Raw genomic sequence first — 19,801 nt, 5'->3', positions numbered from 1 at the left:
ATGCTTCTAATTCAACTGCGGTGAAGTCGCACAGAAAGAAGCGACGAGTTCTCTGCATCAATTAATCAATCTGTCAAACGCTTTTTTTTTTTCTTAGTCCAAATTTGAATTTGTTGAACTAGATGTGGGAATAATTTAATTCTTTGTATACTAAATTTTTTCTAATATGTCTGGATTTGTAGAGGGAGAATTGATCATGTCTTGTGAGCCATATGCTCATGTTTTAAACAATGAATTCAAGGGTAAATTCTGTGATTTTTGCATCAAACAGAATAAGGGTCTTAAAAAATGCGCGCAGTGTTCATTTTCTTATTATTGTGATAAAAATTGTCAGGTCAAAGCTTGGAACTTGCACAAATTAGAATGTAAATTTATTAAAATTTTTGAAGGTGAGAAACCATATTTTTTAGCCCGTCTAATCGCACTTATTTTATTAAAAATTAAGAAGCATGGCTCTGATGAACCATTTGTGGAAGTAGATGGCCGAAAAGTATCGATGGCATCTCTTATGTCCCATGCCGATGATATTAAACAAGATCGAGTGGACAGTCAAACTGTAAAAGATTTGTTTATCACTCTTCAAAGGTACATTGGCTCTAGTAATATGTCTTCTCTCGAATATTTAACTGAAATATATGGAAAAACAGTGATAAATTCTTTTAGTATTTGTCATGAAATGCAGTCGATAGGATGGGGCCTTTACTTAGGTGCTTCTATTTTCGATCATTCTTGTGATCCTAATGCTGTTCAAATCTTCGACGGTACTACTTTAAGTGTGCGGATGAGAAAAAATGTTCCTCATCAAGATCTCAAACAGGTTTACATTTCATATCTCAATGAAATACTATTAACGGAAGAAAGACAAAAGATGCTATGGGAAAAGTATTACTTTCACTGCAAATGCTCATGTTGCACCGACCCTCAAAGAGATTATTTGATGACCAGGCTTTTAAAAGACTCTTTTGAAACCAAAGAGGAGGCATTGAAGTGTGAAGAAGCATTTAAAGAAAAGGAGAAATTGTTTCCAGCATTGATGGATGTCAATCCAAAACTAGTTTATGACATGTGCCAAATTTTACTTAAAGATCAGTCTAAAGTCTTAGCAGATACAAATATTTACCGAGTTAGGACTCTGCAATTTGCACTTGATGCTTGCCTGAAACTAGGTGCTTTGGAAGATGCACTTACAGTGGCATCTTGTTTAGAAGAGCCTATTAAACTGTATTTAGGTGTAAATAATCCTTCATTGGGAGATTTTTTATTCAACTATGGAAAATGTTTACATACCTGTGGCTATCGTACAGCTGCTGTGTCTAAGCTGTCTGAGGCAGAGACTATTTATAAAGTTGCATTCGGAGTACAACATCCACTTTATACATATGTTAAAAATGCTTTACAATTTGCTACGCTTGTGTGATTGATTTTAAAATTGAAAAGTTTTACCTACAAATGTTGAGTTCCTAGGTTGAAATACTCGAGCAATACTATTTTTACATTACTTTTCTTTAAATAGAAAAGAAAAAATGGCTTTGTAATGTGGGAAATAGTGTATCTTGAAGTTCGTAAAATGCTAGGATGTGGACTAATGCTGAGATGGTTGAACTCAATAGGTATTTGTTACAATCAATATTAATCTCGCCCAGAAGAAACCTATCTCTTCCAGGAATCAAAAAGAAACTAAAAATGACCATTACAACTGTTTTTTTTTTTGTTTATAAAAAACTGATTTATTTAACAGTTAAATAAAAATTAGTTTTTCTCCCAAAATTAATTTATAATGTTAGTAAATCGTAAGAAAAATACTGTAAGTCTATTAAAACGTGAAGGAAAAAGAAAAACTTAGCTATAACATTCCTTAGGTGTTTTTAATTTACAGGTTTTTTCTTTCCAATATTTGATTTTTGCTTAATTAATATTGATTTGAAAATAATATTAAAAATGGGTTGAAATTATAAATGCTTAAAATTTTAACTTAATACTGGATATTTCTTTATGAAACAGGGTTTCTACCTCTTAGATTGGAAGAAATCTATTTCTTCCTTGGCAGTTTTTTTTTTTAAAGTGGAAGAAACTTGCCATCTCTGAATACAATAGCTTTTTTTACAAAAATAATTAATTTTTATGTAAGAAACAAATTTTGGTGTATTTTTTAATAAAATATTTATACTTTGCTTTTATGAGAATTATAATTAAATAATTTGACATGGTGACTTTTATTATGAGTAAGGCCTGGATTTTGATGACATTTGCATTGTTGAACTTTATTGATCATTTAAGGTATCTTTTTATTCATACCTTTTTTAGTGTATTTTTCGAGATTATGGGTTATTTTTTCACTTTAGAGACTATATTTCTGGATTTTTGTATTAATATACATGAACGATCAAACATCGAATTTTGTATTCCTGTGATTTAAAAGCCACAATTATGATTCGTGTTCAAGTGACTTAAAAATTATGTCCCGGCATTCGTATCGACGTGATTTTAAAGTCAAATATTGAGATTCATATTCATGCGATTTTAAAATCAAACATCGATTTTCGTATTAAGATGATTTTAAAATCAAACATCGAGATTCATATTAACATGATTTTAAAATCAAGCATCGAGATTCATATTAACATGATTTTAAAATCAAGCATCATGATTTGTATTCACACGATTTCTGAGTTAGATGTCGAAATTCATATTCATGTAATTTAAAAATCACATATTGAGACTCGCACAATTAAAATAAATAAAATCTTGCTTCGATATTTTTATTAAAATGTTGATACCATTCTGTGAATAAATACCTCTTACATACTTTTTTTTTCCTGCTCAAATTTCAAGTATTTTGTCAATTATTTAAAAAGTGTTCTTGCACTTAACATTTTTGGATTTCTATTTTCAGCTTTTTTTATTTTTTTTTTTTTTTGGTTTTTTACCAAATGCATTCCTGAGGTATGAATCAATATCAAATTCTATAAAAATTTTGCATTTTTTAAAAAAATTGTAATTTTTAAACAAATTTCGCCAAAAAGATGTGGAGATGAAAGGGCTGAGACTAATTTACAAGAATTAATCAATGTGTGCTGAAAGTTTTTCATTTTGTGTAAACCTGCTGAAAATTACTAGTTCATTTTTACACATTTTTAAGTTAACTATTTAATACATTACTGTTAAAAAAAAAAAAAAAAAAAAAGACCAATGTCCACCTTTGAAAAGAGCTATTCATAAGTACAGCAGAGCCCTGATAATTTATGCGTCGGTTATTTGCGTTGCAGATTATACGAGACTTCTGCAAAGTCATGCTTTTTTTTAAGAAAAATTAACTTAACACTTTTATTTATGCATTTACTTTATTTTTCTTTACCATTTGTTTCAGCAATTTAGATGTAGAACAAAGATTTCTGTTGTATGTTTAAAATGTATACACATGCATGAATATATTTCTCCTGTCCATGGAAAAAAGTCACCATGGACAGGAAGCGTTGGAGGCTACGTGTGGTTGAGGCAGCCAAGGCCTGTAAGGGGCTGTCGTGCTGAAGAAGAATATATTGAATTTTTTTTCAGGATTTCATCTTACTTTTTTAGCTTTTTCAGATTATCCGTGATTTTGTTATCAGCACTGCCCTTTCAAACCAAGTCCTCAAACAATCAATGCTCTACTATATAGAGAACAGTATTAACTTCATTTTGTTACTTATGTGAAAGAGATGTTGAGCTGAAAAATGATTTACTGTTGTCTCATCCAGCGTATTAAGACATTGGTTATAGAAACCATACGTTGGCGATTGCTTTTTCTGACTTCTCGTCAATACAAACATTGGACCCTATAACTGATAAATGCTGCATTTAAATAATGCAATGCATTGTAAAAAATATTGATATTTCACAATATATCGCAAAATTATAATTTAAATAATTAATATTATTCTTACATTGGTCAACATTTTTGTTACCCATATAACCACAATAGTATTGTATTCAATAACTATTGTTATGTATAATGTTTGTGTTATCTTTATGATACATTAAGTTATTAATAAGGTATTGTATTTGGCAATTGGAACTATCGAAAATTGTTGTGATGTCTGTTGCTATAATTAATGATTGCTAAAACAACTATGAATTGTTCACAAGTTAAATTTTTTCAAATGTTTAGAAGCATTCAAAGTTAATGAAACAATTTAATTAAAAATATTAAATAAAATTGCAATTTTTGAGAGAATATTAACTCTTTAGATTAGCTCTTAGCAAGAATTATTTAAGTTGAGTTTGAATAGTTATATTCTTATTAGAGTGAATATTAGAGGTGAGTTATTAGGGATTATCACTAACAGTTGAATATTCTTATGTGAAGAAAAATTACTGAAGATGTTTTAAAAAAAATATTTTTATCTAAAAAATATATTTTATCTAATATAAAATGAAATAACATTAGGGAAACATTTGGTCCTATTTTCCAGTGCTTTGGTACCTTTTTTGACTTGAAAAATTGTTGGGAACAGTGATTTATGGACATATTCAACAGGACATATATCAATGTTAAAATATATGATCAGTGTTCCGGTTCCTTTTTTTACTTGATAAACTGTTGAGAACAATGATTTCTGGACATTTTAAGTGACATATATCATAAATTAAGAGGACCTAACAAATTTGTGAAGGGTCCGATTAAAAGATAAATTATTTTGTGAAGGGTCTGTTGTTAAGTTAAAATATTTTGTGAAGGGTCCGTTTATATAAAAAGATATTTTGTGAAGGAAATTTCTTCTAAACAGACCCCTGATTACTATACAGTACACAAGTTGTTTTACATAAAATTTTCTTTTTAAATTTTAAAGTAAGAAGAAATTCTTGATTGTTTAAATTTTTCTACGTAACAGATTATCCTCTATTTGTACTCATTATAAGTACAGCTATAAAATAAAATCCTCTGGTCTGGAATGTGTATTTGTTAACTTTAGTTAAGGGGAAAGACAAAATATTTTAACAGGGTGGTCAATAATCGCTCGCTCGCAAAGATTTATTTGGTCTTTTCTGGGGTACTTTTTAGCAGTACACTGATTGGATAAAAAATTGGTTCATTAAAAATGTGGTCGTTGGAAGAGATTGTGAATCAATAGAAATGGTCCATTATAGAAGTTTCACTGCAGAAACACATAGGACTATTGCAACTTATGGATCCAAATGGAGGAAACTGATTGAGCCTTAGTCAATAACAGGCTGTAGTATAGAAAAATGCACATGATTAAAAAGATGGTTCAAGTTTATTTAATGTTTATAATAATTAGAAAACATTACAACTTATATAAGTTTGTAGTTATTAATATAACTTTTAATGTTTTCTTTTTGTTGCCTAAGTTTTTTTTTTTAAATTTAATATGTAGAATATTCTATACATTGCATAAAATACTGGAAGCAGAAACATTCCAGCACAGCAGCGGCCACTGCAGATTAATACAGCATGAGCATCTGTTGATTATTTTTGTTTTTTATTTTCAATAAGCAAACCAACGAACAGGAGGAAATTACTGAGACTTCTTTTTAAAACAACTGCCAACTTGTTTCGTAAAACTTTTTTAAAAAAAACTGAGTTGGCAGAACACCACCAAGAACAAAAAGTAAAGATTTTTTATTCTGTTACCTGATTAAAAGCTTAACTGTAATGGGACTGATTCCATTTTTTTCATATCTTTATACAAAACTTCAATTTAAACAACATAAAAGTTTTTGTGTATACTTTTCAAGAACCTTATATTTTGTTGCATATATGTTAGATTAAGGTAAATTTTTTACAACAATAATCTACTATTGTATTGAGGTTGCAGACCAAGATTTGATTTTTGAAGATAGTGCTGCAGTTTCACTCTGAAAATTCTGTTAACAGAGATAGAATATTCCACAACGCATTCAATAGTTTGTGTAAAATTTCCATATTTTAAATTTTTTGTTTCTTATTCTAAGGTGCTGCGTAGTAAAATATTTCAAAACTTATCAAAGAAGTGATTAAAAACTAAATAAATTACAGTATAGAAGAGGTGTTGACATAATGCACTTGCTGATAAATCTCTTTTTTCTTCTTCTTTTTAATGTGAAAATGATAATTTCCTGTCCATTTCTTTCTTACAACCTTTCCAAGAGATACAGTAGCTATAAAAACTAATGTTTTTATCACCATTTTATGATTCTTATTCATATTTTGCCACAGAGCAACAAAGACTTCTTCACTTTTGTCATCAATGGTGAAAAAACGACATTATTATCATCAACTCACTTTATTTCTCTTCAAAGTAAAAAAATTAGCATAAATGTTTGATTACTGATTATGAAAAAGAAAAAAAAATTAATTTTTTGCTTTTCAAAATTTCCTGAAAATATGTAATTTCGTATATCAAGAAAAACTAAAGATAAAAAAAAAATCATAAGTATAATAAAGATTTAATAGGTGAGTAATATGGTGTAATGAATAAATGAATACCTGTGGAGTGAAGGAAATAAATTTATTTAAAATAAAACAAGAAAATTTAACCTTAAGAGGAAATGAAAAATCATCAATTCAACATATTTTATATATTCAATTCAACATTAACAACAGCAGGCCATGTAAATTTTACAAATTCTAAAATAAAAGCACAGTAGAATCTCTCTCGAATTCAAATTGCAATATTGTACTATTAAAGCCAATGTGAGTCTTGTAAATTTCAGAAATATAAATCACAATGCTTTATCAAAATAGTCATGACAATAATGAGTAATTTTTACATAACTGGTAATGTAATGTAGGATGTCCTAAGTTAGACTGGTATTTTTCAAAAATTTATGCAGGAACACAGCTAAGGTTTAAAAAAAAAAACTTGCAGCCTATTAATGCAAGACATAAATTTTTTCTTCCAGGGTTTCTGGGTTTAATTTAAATTTTTTTCAACAGATGGAACTGTAAATCTTTCTGTTTTTCCTGTTTTGTATTGATGAAAAAAATTTTGTTGTTGTTCTAAGATCCTGACATGTTTTAGAAGCTAATGAAGGCATTTTAAAAATATAATGTGATTTTCATTAATTGAAAGAGTTTGAAATAATGTGATGTAATTTTCAGTTGTTTTTCTTTGAATTATAGGTTTATTGTTTTCAGTGCTATTTGTTAAAGGTTTTTAAACTAAAACCATTCATTCTGTGAGAAAACATTTACATTGCCTGTCAACTTGTTCCAATTTATCGCAATCTTTTTATTTGAATATTTAGAATGGTATTTAATTTTATGATTTAAAATTTTTATCATTTTAATAAATTTATTTTAGAATTTTTTCCACCACAACATATGAATAACTTAACCATAGGTATAAAACTTATTAATTTGTGCAGAGTAATTGAGTGCAGGCTAAGATTAAACAAATTAAGTTAAACTTAAATTGTAATTTGGATAACGCTTTAAATATTCTGAGAATCTAGGGATTCCGCATTGGCAGTGCTGTATTTATACCCTCTCCTATAAGTTTGCTTTAAAAATTGTTATTTTTTGACATTAAATACTTTTTTTTTCCTTAAATTTTTAAAAACCGGCTTACTGGTTCAGGAGACCCTGTAAAAGCAACCCTTGACCAAATCTTTTTTGCATTCAATGCACTTTACTTTTAACCTAAATTTTTGGTATTTCAAATATGTGGTGATCTCAATTCAATTATATTATCAAAATTCTACTGTATAGTATGCAAAAAAAATTTTATAAATAAACGGATCAACCTATATAACTATTGATCTAATGATTCGATCTTCACGTTTTTCAACCCAATCTTAATGGTTTGAGGGGTTGACTTGGAATATGCTAATTAATTATTGCAGACAATATTTTAAGCTACAAAATTAGACACAAGCATATTTTCTCTGAATAAACATACCCTTTTCTGATGAATTCGAATTTCTGATCACAAAAATGTAATTTTAACATCAATTTCATGAATTAAATAACAAAATACAAAATTGGTAGAATAATTCCTGAGAAATCAAATTTTAAAAATACAACTCTTACAAAGTTCGATTTCTCAGGAACTACTTGACTGGTGTTGCTCAAATTTTGTATTTTGACATTTAAAATTACATTCTTTAAAATGATGTCAAAATTTGTTAACTTTACAATTTAAAATTTTTCGACTGTTATTAATAATTCCTGTGAAATCGTTTTTTAAATATACAACTCTTACAAAATTTGATTTCACAAGAACTACTTGACTGATGTTGCTCAAATTTAGTATTTTACCATTCAAAATTATTTTGACTACTATTAAATAAAGTAATAAAAAATATTTACAAAAAGTTATATTTTGCATGGAATTATTTTTGGGTAAAGGAGTTTTATAATTATATGCAAAAATTTTCAACTCGCATAAAAAGTCCTCGAGATTTGTTGAAATGTGCAAAAAGTAAAATTAACATTAAGAGGTCAAAACATTTGACCACTCAACTGTTGAAATCATATTTTCCAGCTTGCGGCTACCTCCTATAGTTTTAGGGTCAGAAATTTGAATCTATCGAAAAAGAGATATGTTTATTCAGAGAAAGAAGCTTTTCGAGTCTGATTTTGTAACTGTGCTTTAATTAATTAGCATAATTGGGTCACCCCCTCAAACCATTAAAATTGAATCCGAGAATGTGAAGATCCGATTATTAGATCAAAAGTTATTCAGAGGAGTTCGTTTTTTATTTTGAACACTGTACATACAAACCTTGAAGTATTGTAAAATCAAACGCCCTTCTCATACACTAGGTGCTGCACCAGTTTCAGATTGATGTTTACTGGAGGCACCTTATAGATGTACTAAATTTGTATCACACTTGTTTTGTTTTAACAGATTAGTTGCTATTTTAACTTGATGTAGATTTTGTACAAATGACTGAAATTGTAAAAAAAAAGATAACCTATTAAAGCAATAACAATGATTAGAATACTTCATTCAATCAATTTGACATGTCTACAAGCTCATGTTTTGAGGTTTTACCACAAGATTTTATAAGAGTGTCCAAAATGTCTTTTACTTTAATTTTACGCTTTATGTAGATATTCTTATCCTCTTTCTTTTGATATCTATTAAACAGAAGGCCAAGTTTTCGACGAATCCTACAAACAAAAGTTTCTTTTAAAAAAACAAGCATACTTATCCACAACTGAAGTACAGTTATTTAGACACACAAATAAAAGATATTGCAAACTTAAATATACACCATATAAACAGACTTCGAATTTACTGTTTTTTGTGTTGTTAGGGTCAGTATTTATGAAATAAAATAAAGAATACATTAAATTATTACACTTCAAATAAAATTAACAACTAGGCTATGTTTCTAAAAGCACACCCTTAAATGAGTTATGATAACAGAAATGCTTAAATAAATAAAGAAATAAGTTCACTAATTCCTTTTTAAAAAAATTATTTAATATAAATAACTTTTTTGAACATCAATACTCTAGGGCTAGAACATATATCCAATTAGAAAATGTAACAGTATATTTCTACATTTTAAAATTTTGTTGTACTTACAAACCTATTTGTTATAAAAAAAACCCTCTTAAGTTAAGAGAGCATTTAAGTTGGGTCTGATATAAATTTTTTCCCCATGGAAATAATGTGGCGGATGGGCACCTACATGTCATACCAATTCATGCTGAAATTTTTTTTCACTACATTTACTTTAACATTTTGTCTTATATTTTTTTAAGAAAATCGATGCCTGTCAAAATATGTTGCTCTTTCCAGAACTTGTACCCAAATCTTAAAAAAAAAAAAAAAAAAAAAAATACAAATAAATACAATTATGCATTTTTACTTTGTATAACTATATAGTTAAATACATTTTTGTTCTGAAGTCAAATTTAAGTCTACGCTAATCTTTTCACATCCAACACAGTATTTGCTATTTTGAAGTTAAAAAAAAGATATAATTTTTTCCATGAGAAAACACAATAAATAATAGAAATTATAAATAAATTTGAATTGGTCTTACTGATGAATCGCTGTCTTCTCAGGTAATGAAAATTTTTCAGAAAATTTGAGAACAACTAATTCATCAGACTTGCTGTATCCAGTCAGCAGAGTTGCAATTTTGGATTTAGTATTAGTCAGGCTTACCCACTCACTTAAATCTGCATAATGCTGAAAAACTTTAGCAAAATTCTCATTCCCTGGACTGAAATAAAAGCAAAAGAAAAAAAATACAAATAGCATATTTATCAAAATTATGAGTGTTTGTAGTTAAATATTATAAAGTTAAATATAATTTTAGTAGAAATAATAGTACAGTACTTGATGTAACAAGTGAAGCATTTTGGAAAAAGTCCACTATTACGACAAGTTTCCAAGTCACCGTCAAAATGCTAATATTGCAAAAGTTGTATGTCATAGAGTTTAAATTTGCCAACCTCCGACTATTTTTTAGAAGGAGAAAAAAAATTTTCTTCGATGTAAGATAGCAATATTATTCAAGAAAAGAAGGCAAAATGGAAGAGATTTCTATTCTAGGTTACTTCACTTTACTTATTTATTTCTTACATCTTAACCCTTTATGTTTAATAGCAAACATGCATAGATGATAAACTGCTAAATGATTTTTCTCCTTACAAAAGAAAAAGTCTTATTTTATGTTTAAGAGAACCACACATTAAAAAAAAATACACCTTTTATTAGTCACACATTTACTTTTTTTCTTTTTCTTTGCATTTCGCTTAAGCTTGAAAAAACACAAATTGGTCATGTCAAAAAGGATTTAATTAAATACATGTTTTAAAATTCTCATACTGTAATAAATAATATCATATTAAAAATATGCATTAATTAGTAGTGATAACTGCCGAAAAATCTATTAAAATAGAAGTATTGTGTAAAATAGTGAATACTTAGATGCGCAATTTGAATCACAATAATATCGTGATTTAAAAAAATCAATGGCAATAACTGCAAAAACAAAACAACTAAACAATGCATAGACTTAGAGCAAAATTAAGCATGTCAAAAATTAATTACTTAAATTTGCAATTCAAAATTTTTGTTTTTTAATAATATTATGGAAATTATTAAGATTTGAAAAGAAAAAAAACATGTGGATATCAGTAATAATAACTGTCAAAAAGTCGATTGAAAAAACAGCTGTATTGTTTCGTCAAAAAATGACTAATAATTGCAGGAATTTAATTTCATGTATCGTAAGAATCATGTTCAAACAATATCGGAATTTTAAAAAAAAAAATTATTGAAAAAATTACTGTACTAGCTATCAGTGTCTGATGTACTTTGGCATTTTTCCAATTTTAATTGCTGAAAGCATTAATCTGGGCACGTAAGTTGAAAGGCTTGAGAAGAAGAGAACAGAAAAACAAAAGTAGAAGGGAAAGAATCAGTGGGACTTTCAATGGGTTTTTACTTTTGAACAAAAGTAAAAGAAAATAAACTAAGATGGTCAGGTAGTCTAAAAGGAAAAGTGTAAGATATTGTGTACTTTTTTTACTTTACAATGGCTTAGATATGGGTTTTGAATTTTGGATAATTCTTAAGAAAAAGCGTATTCTCAGTGTATACAAGGAATGAGTTAATTCGAAAATATATGATATGTAGCTTGTAAATGAGTATACTACTCCATTTTTCAATATTTATTCTATGAAATTTATTACTAAATATTTTATTTACAAAGAAAATATAATATTGGTCATAACTAAAAAATTTAATAACTATTTTTTAATAATATACATGATTCACTCACCAAATAAAGTGTCTTCTACCATCAGTTTTAAGTTTTTTTCTATTGAACTTTAGATTAATCAAGTCTGAAGGATCAATCTCTAACACTTCATCACCTCTCTCTTTGACCTAAAAACATTTTATTATCTGCTTAAAATCTCCCTCATTGATGCTGGCACAGTGCATAAAAAAATTACCTGAATAACCTGCATTTTAATGATCAGATTTTCAGGATCTTAATATCAATAAAAATCGTTTCAGGGGATGACCTCAAATATGTTAATTAAGTAGTGCTTATTATTAATTAAGTTACAAAATCAGACACAAGAACATAAATTTCTTTTTTATATGTTTGGATTCCCGCCCCTCAAATACACAAAATTTCAAAAAAAGTGGGGAGCTATATACATATGTATAAATACACTCATTGCCATAAAAATTAGCGCACCTGGAAACAATTGTCGGAATGAAGTTAAATTTTACATATGTAAGTACAATATCGATATAAGTGATCAAACAATTAAAGTCAAATAAAGAAAAATACAAATGCAAAGATAACCCTGTGTCTTCACAGTCTTAAAACTTTCTTTTCAGTCTGAAAATCAATATCTAAAAACTCTCACCTAAGTAGACTCATGTTTAAGTTTTTAAAAATATTTTATTTATTAATAAATTTTTCTTCTCCTCTGTTAAAAAATTTATATATTTTTTAAAGCTTTCTTTGTACTTTTAATTTTATTAGTCAATTATTAGTTATCATAAAATAATGTGTATAATAAAAAACTTGGAAGGAATATGGGAACAACAATTCACTTTAATAGTGTAGATTTCTTTTTGTAGTTCTTCCAAAACTATCTTCACAGCTTCATTCTTTGCCATTGTTTTGGTAGCAGCAATACCAGTCCCAATAATTTTATTATCAAGTAAAACATCAACCCTGAAAAATAAAAATATTACTGTAAGAAAATCCACATAAATATTTAAATTTATAAAAATCAGGCAAAAATATTATGAATGCAATTATATATTTATACAGAAGCTAAAATTTTCAATTTTAAGACACTTTCCCAAAGATTTTCCTGGCTGCACTACTGAATACACTACAATTCATATCAACTGAGCATGTCAATAGTGGAAAAATCATAATGGGGACATAAAAAATAAATGTTCTGGCACGTAACCTGGGACGAGAAAAAAATAATAATACAAAAAATAATAATAAAAATAATGCAACAGGAAATTTATGATGGCAAGTTTAAACTTAACTTTAAAGAAAGTAATATTATTTTTCTTTTATATTAATAGCAAAAGGAGAAAATGAATTCTGAGTATCAAATTATATTTGCTGTTTTTAAGTGTTTATTCAGTCCTAGATAAAAACATTATCAAACATGATTTCAGTTATAGCTCTTTTCATGTCTTGAAATTCTTGGTTTGTCTAACAATGGAAGGAATTTTACAAATGCACACATAATAGATGGATAAAAAGGTAAAGAGAGAGTTTCTAATCTGCTTAAATATCATAATTTTTCCACACATATTTTTTTTTTAAATTTTTCATCTAGGAGACTTTTTTTTCTCTCTTTTTTGTTCTAATTTAATTTTTAAAGCTTCATTTGAAAAGTAAATTTTTTAATTACAAAATTTGCAATTTTTGAAGATTTAAAATGTTTTAACAATGTTATTTGGTCACTTTTACATTCAAGTAAAATGCACATTTTTCAGTTTTCAGAGTCCTACTTATTTTATCTTAAAGTTCTAATCTAAATGAAATTAACATAATGAATTACAAATCAAATATATATATATATATATATATATATATATATATATATATAGTTCTCGATAATTCAAGAACATATCTTTTCTCAATCATAAAACACTTCATTTTTATGTACTATATCTTCAATTGGGATTTTTTTTACTGTTTCGAATAGAGACCCGCTTTTAGTAAAAAAGGGTCTGGAAAATTTGGAAGTAGTGGGTGCCTACAGTTTCCAAATCATAGTGGAATCATTGACCCTAACAATATTCTAATGGAACTCATTTTAACATGTCAAAAAACAAATTGTTGACACAATAAATATTTAAAATTTATAAAGTGTCAAAATTAAACTATTATGGCTAGAAAAATACTACTAACCTATGTAAATTAATACATATTAACTTCGTTAATTTATTAGCAAGTTAATATAAATAATGAAGTTAGTTCTTTAATGAGTTTTTCAGAGCATAAATCTAAGTAGAATGTGAAATAATTAAAGGAATTATTAGAATTTCCCTTGCCTTCTATGAGTTTCATCTGATTTCAATGGCAAAAAATAAACATTTTTAAAACTAAAATTCAATTATTTGGTCACTAAACATGATTAGTTAAAGTAAACAATTTTCACAGAGGTAAAAATAACTTCAATATTTTGTCTTGTTAAAAATGAATCTTAATTTAGGTAAAACTTGTTCCAGAAAAAGTCTTTTGTTGATAGTAGAATTTCCTAGCAAAAACTAGTAGTGTACACTTCTTTAGTAAATACCAGAATTTTCCAGGAAAAACTAGTCTTAATACCTTTGTCAAGTTTTATTTGACTTCTTCAGTAAATACTGGAATTTTGCAAGCACAACATCAAATACTAGATCTACATTGATAGTTACTTTTGATAGTTACAAGTTACTTGTAATGCCTGCCGCCTCCACGTGGTGCCCCCTGGATACCCCTCACTGGGTAACTAAATGGCAGGCAAACATCATGATGAGCGAACGAAAAACCTTGGATACGGCATCATCCGTCGCGCTGGTTAACAAGGGATGCGTTCAGGAATTAGGCAGAGGTTCCTGTTCGAAAAGTGTAATACAGTCTCCAGTAGCATATGGTAAGCCCTCGGGTGAGCCCAGTGCTAATATCGCTGCTTTGCAGTCTGCTTCGGATGCTGGTGAGGCGTCCAAAGGTTCAGGCCCTTCCTCTGTATAAGTCTCTGGTCCCCAGAGGCACTCGGGGGACAGTGTGTCTGGTACCATTGGACTGTCCAAGAGCCAGAAGAAGAAGTTAAGAAAAATGAGGGCCATTGCGGCGAGTGGAGGAGCTAAGAGACCTAGGTCTTCTGATGCAACACCCTCTCCCAATGCGCCAACCCAAATTGGAAAGAAGCCCAGGGAGGATGTTGTTCCTGGGAGGAAAGCCCAATCCAGCGGAGTGGTTCCCCCTAGTGGGGATAGCCGAGCTGGAGAGGGGGATCCAACCGGGGGCCTCCAATCTGGGGTCTCTTTTGCCTGTGCAACTGGGTCTACCAAGATTGCTATAGTCCTGGAGGATTTTCCTCCGGACAAGCCTTCTCTGGAAAACTCAAATAACATCTTGAAGGAAATCTTGGAGCGGACTCACGCCATTCCTGGTGGCGAAAGACTGCCCGAGATTTATAATAACCACCTCCAAAGAGGAGCGCTGGTAATTCAATGTGATGATTTTACTGTTGGGTGGATTAAAGACCACTTTAACAACAAAGCCTTGGGTAACCTTAAGCCCAAGGTCATAGGGGCAAACGAGCTTCCCAAGCCCGTGAAGGTTGCCTTTAAAACTAAGGAGCAATTCTCTAAGCAGAGCACCTTTTTATGGCGTCTTCAGAGACTAAACCCAGGGTTGAAGTCGATGGGGTGGAGGGTTCTGCAAAGTGCTGTGGGACCTGGCACCTCTAGATGGATCTTTGAGGTGGAGCCTAAAGACGCTGAAGCAATTGCAAGGGCAAACTTTTGCGCACTGACTGGAGTGGATCGTGGAGTATTTAAAATTATCCACGATCCTAACAGGAAAAAAGCAGTTGAGGCTCCAACAACATCGGACCTCCCTGCAGAACCTGATGTCCAAGAGGACATGGAACAGGAGGATGAACCTTGGCCGGCAAATTCCCCTGATTCCAAGGTAAGTTCAATTGGGGCTCTTGATTTTTCAGAGCTTGGGTTGGACTCTGGGTCAGACGTAACATTACAACCTGACTCACCAGTTTCCATGCTTGGTATTGATGAAGCAATGGAGCTGATAAAGGAAGATCTTTCTTCCAAAAAATAACCAGGATAGGAGCCATTCTGGTTTCATTCATACTGCTAACCAATGGCTACAATCAAGGTTGGTCAAATCAATCTCCATCATAGCATTGCTGCCTCAAGCCTTATGGCCAAAAGGTTGAATGATGGAGAACTAGATATTGCTCTTATACAAGAGCCTTGGACCCGCAAGGGCAAAATAATGGGTCTCAATGTTAAAGGTTTTAATATCTTTTATGATACCTATTGCGATCTTCCCAGGACCTGCATAATAGCTAGGTCTAATCAAAATGCCCCTAATCTTGTTAAATTTCTTAACAGGGATTTAGTTGCAGTAAAGCTAAAATTCTATGATAATAAGTCAATCTCTGATTTTGTCATAGTCTCAGCCTATCTCCCCTATGAGGAGAAGGATCCATTAGCTGACATTACTAGGGCCCTAATTGCCCACTGTAGTTCAAGCTGTAGATTCATCTTTGGCTGTGATGCAAATGCTCACCACACAGTGTGGGGTAGCAGTGATTGTAACCAGCGGGGGGATGTACTCATGGAACATATTTTACATTTTAATTTGTATGTCCTTAATAAAGGCAATGAACCTACCTTTGTTACGTGTAACAGAAGGGAAGTCATTGACCTTACTTTATGTAACTCTAAATCAGTAGATTACGTTAATGATTGGAAGGTATCTGGGGCCGTCACTGCCTCAGATCACCAACTAATCACTTTCTCTATTAAAGGCCTCTCAGGACTGAAGGTCGTAAGGAGGAACCCCAGAACAGCTGATTGGGGTTCCTTTAGAGCAGCTCTGGAGAGGAAGATGGGGAGCTTCTCTGGTAAGTACAATAATGTTAATGATGTGGAGTGGACTGTTGACCAAGTGCAACAGATCATACTCGATTCATATCATATTTCTTGTCAGGTTACGTCTACTAGCTCCCCAAGGAGAGTTCCTTGGTGGTCTTCTGAGCTTAGTAAATTACGTAAGAAATGTAGGAAGTTATTTAACAGAGCAAAGAAATCTGGAGAATGGCAGTCCTACAGAAACGCTCTAACTGCTTATAAGAAGGCGATCAGAGCATCTAAACGTCGCTCATGACAGATTTTCTGCGATGGCATTAATACTAATTCTGCCACCGCAAAGATTGCAAAAATTCTTACTAAAGACTTTAATTGCAGTTTAAATGCTATCCGTCTTGCAAACGGAAGATACAGTGAATCAGGAGAAGAGGCTCTTGGAGAATTACTAGAAGCACACTTCCCTGGATCTCATCCTGTGGAGAATGAAAATTTACATATTACTACCACAACTACTTGTAGTAGGAATGACTGGGAGGCCGCCAAAATGGTGGTCTCCTATGAGAAGGTTGTATGGGCCATAAAGTCTTTTAAGCCCTACAAGTCACCAGGCATGGACAACATCATACCAATGATGCTTATCCAGGGGGTGAATACACTGGCCCCTATTCTATGTAGGATTTTTCGATCCTGCATAGCATTTGGGTATATACCTCTCTCTTGGAGGAATACCAGGGTGATTTTCATACCAAAACCAGGTAAGGAGAATTATTTTGAGGCTAAATCATTCAGACCAATCAGCCTCACTTCCTGTCTGTTGAAAGCGATAGAAAAGCTAATTGACAGACACCTCAGAGACACTGTGCTCATAGAAAGGCCACTGTCCTCCTCACAGCATGCCTATCAACCAGGCAAGTCTACAGACACCGCTCTGTATGAGCTCTCCTACTTGCTTGAGAAATCTATCACAGATAAGGAGATGGCTCTCGCGGTTTTCATTGATATTGAAGGTGCGTTTGATAAAGTCCCTGTTGAGACTATCATCAATGCACTTAGGAACAGAGGCATAAACTCAATAATTACCAGATGGATAGCGAATTTGCTTTCCTCTAGGTATGTTTGTTCCTCTCTATTGGGTGCAAGCATGAAAGTGCATGCAACTGCCGGATGCCCCCAGGGAGGGGTTTTGTCCCCTATCCTATGGTGTATGGTAATGGACTCCCTGTTAGTTCGGTTAACTGCTCTTGGCATTCCCTGTATCGGGTACGCTGATGACGGTGTTATTGTTGTCAGAGGCAAACATGGAAAAACTGTCTCTGATATCATGAATAATGCACTCCTAGAAGTAGCTAGATGGTGTTTTAAATCAGGCTTATCTGTCAATCCATCCGAGATAAGTTATGTAGCCTTCACACGGAAAAGGCAACTTGATCTAGGTAATGTATACTACCTGGACCATAAATTGGAACTCACGGAGAAAGTCAAGTTTCTCGGGGTTTATTTTGACTCCAAACTAAATTGGGGTCTTCAACTTGAATACTGCACCAACAGGGCCAGAAAAATTTTCTGGTCTTGTAAAAATGCTATTGGTAGAACATGGGGACTGTCCCCCAAAATAGTCTACTGGATATACTCAATGATTATTAGTCCTATCATCACTTATGGTGCAATCGTCTGGTGGTCAAGGACTAGATTGAGCTCTGCAAGGTCTAATCTTAACAGACTACAAATAATGGTCTGTGTAGCCCTGTCAGGCTGTCTCAGGACCACTCCTACAGCTGCTCTAGAGAGCTTACTTGGGCTTCTTCCATTGAACTTACGCATTGAAGTTGAAGCTCAGACAGGCGTAAAGCGTCTTATGTACCTTGGCCTATGGAAAGAGAATTCCAAACACTTGTCATGAGGACATCTTGTTTCGCAAGTGAGGGATTTATCCTCTTTTATTATGCCTAGTGATTATATGTCACTAAGATACGCTTTTCACAAGCCCTTCAAGATCCATTTTCCTACTAGAGATGAATGGTTTAATTCTCCTCGGTGGCTTAAAGGCAAATGCCTGATATGGTACACTGATGGTTCAAAGATTGGTGCCAAATCAGGAGCAGGAATTTACTGCTCCAATGATGGTACCAAACTTCACTTTCCCCTGGGAAATTATGCCACCGTTTTTCAGGCTGAGGTCTATGCCATTATCTTGTGCTGCAAGTTATGCATAGACAAAGGATATCATATCAAAATACGACTATCCGCATCTGTTCTGACAGTCAGGCTGCTCTCCTATCACTGTCAAGGTGTAAATTCACCTCTTTGTTAGTGTGGGAATGCTTCTCGGTCCTCTGTGACCTGTCCACTCATAACAAGGTATCCCTGCATTGGGTACCAGGACATATGGGTATCGGTGGAAATGAGCTAGCTGACGAAGCAGCACGGGCTGGCTCTAATGCAATTTTCTGGGGCCCTGAACCTGCGCTGGGAATTTCTCCCTCCTCATTTAGGGCAACCATATTGAAGCTCTACGGCAAGATCGCCCATGAGCAGTGGCGCGCTGCTGACGGTCAAAGACAAGCTAAGGAGCTGAATCGAGACTGTCCTAGTGTACGTCAAAAGGAGCTCTTAAAGCTTAACAGAAACAGTATAAGGAAGATCATTGGTCTTCTTACTGGTCACTGCATCCTCAGAAGACACCTAAACATTATGGGAATAGAATCAAATTCTCTTTGTCGGGGATGTCATCTAGAAGAAGAGACATCACGACACATACTCTGTGATTGTGAGGTCTATTCTGCTCAAAGATTTGAGCATTTAGGACAGCATATTGTCAATGCCTGGGAACTGCAAGATGTTCCTGTAAGGTGCTTGCTGAATTTTATTTCAGCCATAGGGCTTTCATGCTAATCATGATTTTAGGGTTTGGGTACAATAGACCTCTGGTCAATGTGCCCTGCTCGTCAGAGCTGCCCAACCTCTAAGTCTAAGTCTAAAGGCTTTCTTCGGTTAAATACCAGAATTCACTAGTGAAAACTAGCTTTAATTCAAAATTTCTTCGGTAAATACTAGAATTTCTAAGTGAAAACTAGCTCAACTTCTTTAATAAATGCAAGAATTTTCCAGTAAAACTAGATTTAACTGAATTTTTCAGTAAATACTAGAATTCACTACTGAAAACAAGTTGCAGTGCAAGTTGATATTCTATTTCTTCATCAGTAAATACTAAAACTTTCTAGGAAAATTTTGAACATCGCCTGCAATGAATGCTAGAATTT

At 31.9% G+C, this 19,801-nt stretch overlaps 2 protein-coding genes across 8 annotated transcripts in view; one reads left to right on the top strand and one right to left on the bottom strand.

Moving 5' to 3' along the window:
• Positions 1-44: 44 nt before the first annotated feature.
• On the top strand, positions 45-8,460 carry LOC107436257 (histone-lysine N-methyltransferase SMYD3). The gene has a single exon (XM_087157146.1). The coding sequence runs from the start codon at positions 167-169 to the stop codon at positions 1,415-1,417; it is 1,251 nt and encodes a 416-aa protein (XP_087013272.1). The 5' UTR covers positions 45-166; the 3' UTR covers positions 1,418-8,460.
• The window catches only part of LOC107436261 (uncharacterized), a 26,853-nt gene continuing 13,523 nt past the window's right edge, over positions 6,472-19,801 (bottom strand). For 6 of the 7 annotated variants that reach the window (XM_087157143.1, XM_087157144.1, XM_087157142.1 and 3 more), the window contains 4 exons: positions 12,522-12,645; positions 11,731-11,837; positions 9,982-10,164; positions 6,472-9,097 (listed from right to left, as the gene is read on the bottom strand). In XM_087157143.1, the coding sequence (XP_087013269.1) occupies positions 8,938-9,097; positions 9,982-10,164; positions 11,731-11,837; positions 12,522-12,645 (574 nt within the window). In that variant the 3' untranslated portion in view covers positions 6,472-8,937. The remainder of the gene's footprint in view (positions 9,098-9,981; positions 10,165-11,730; positions 11,838-12,521; positions 12,646-19,801) is intronic. The other variant, XM_071177380.2, reaches the window with a different exon arrangement.

Source organism: Parasteatoda tepidariorum, chromosome 2 (assembly GCF_982258835.1).
Source record: "Parasteatoda tepidariorum strain Cologne lab strain chromosome 2, Ptep-v5.0, whole genome shotgun sequence".
Classification (NCBI taxonomy): Eukaryota; Metazoa; Arthropoda; class Arachnida; order Araneae; family Theridiidae; genus Parasteatoda; species Parasteatoda tepidariorum.
Note: the sequence above shows the minus strand (reverse complement) of the source record. Positions and strands in the feature narration are given on the sequence as shown.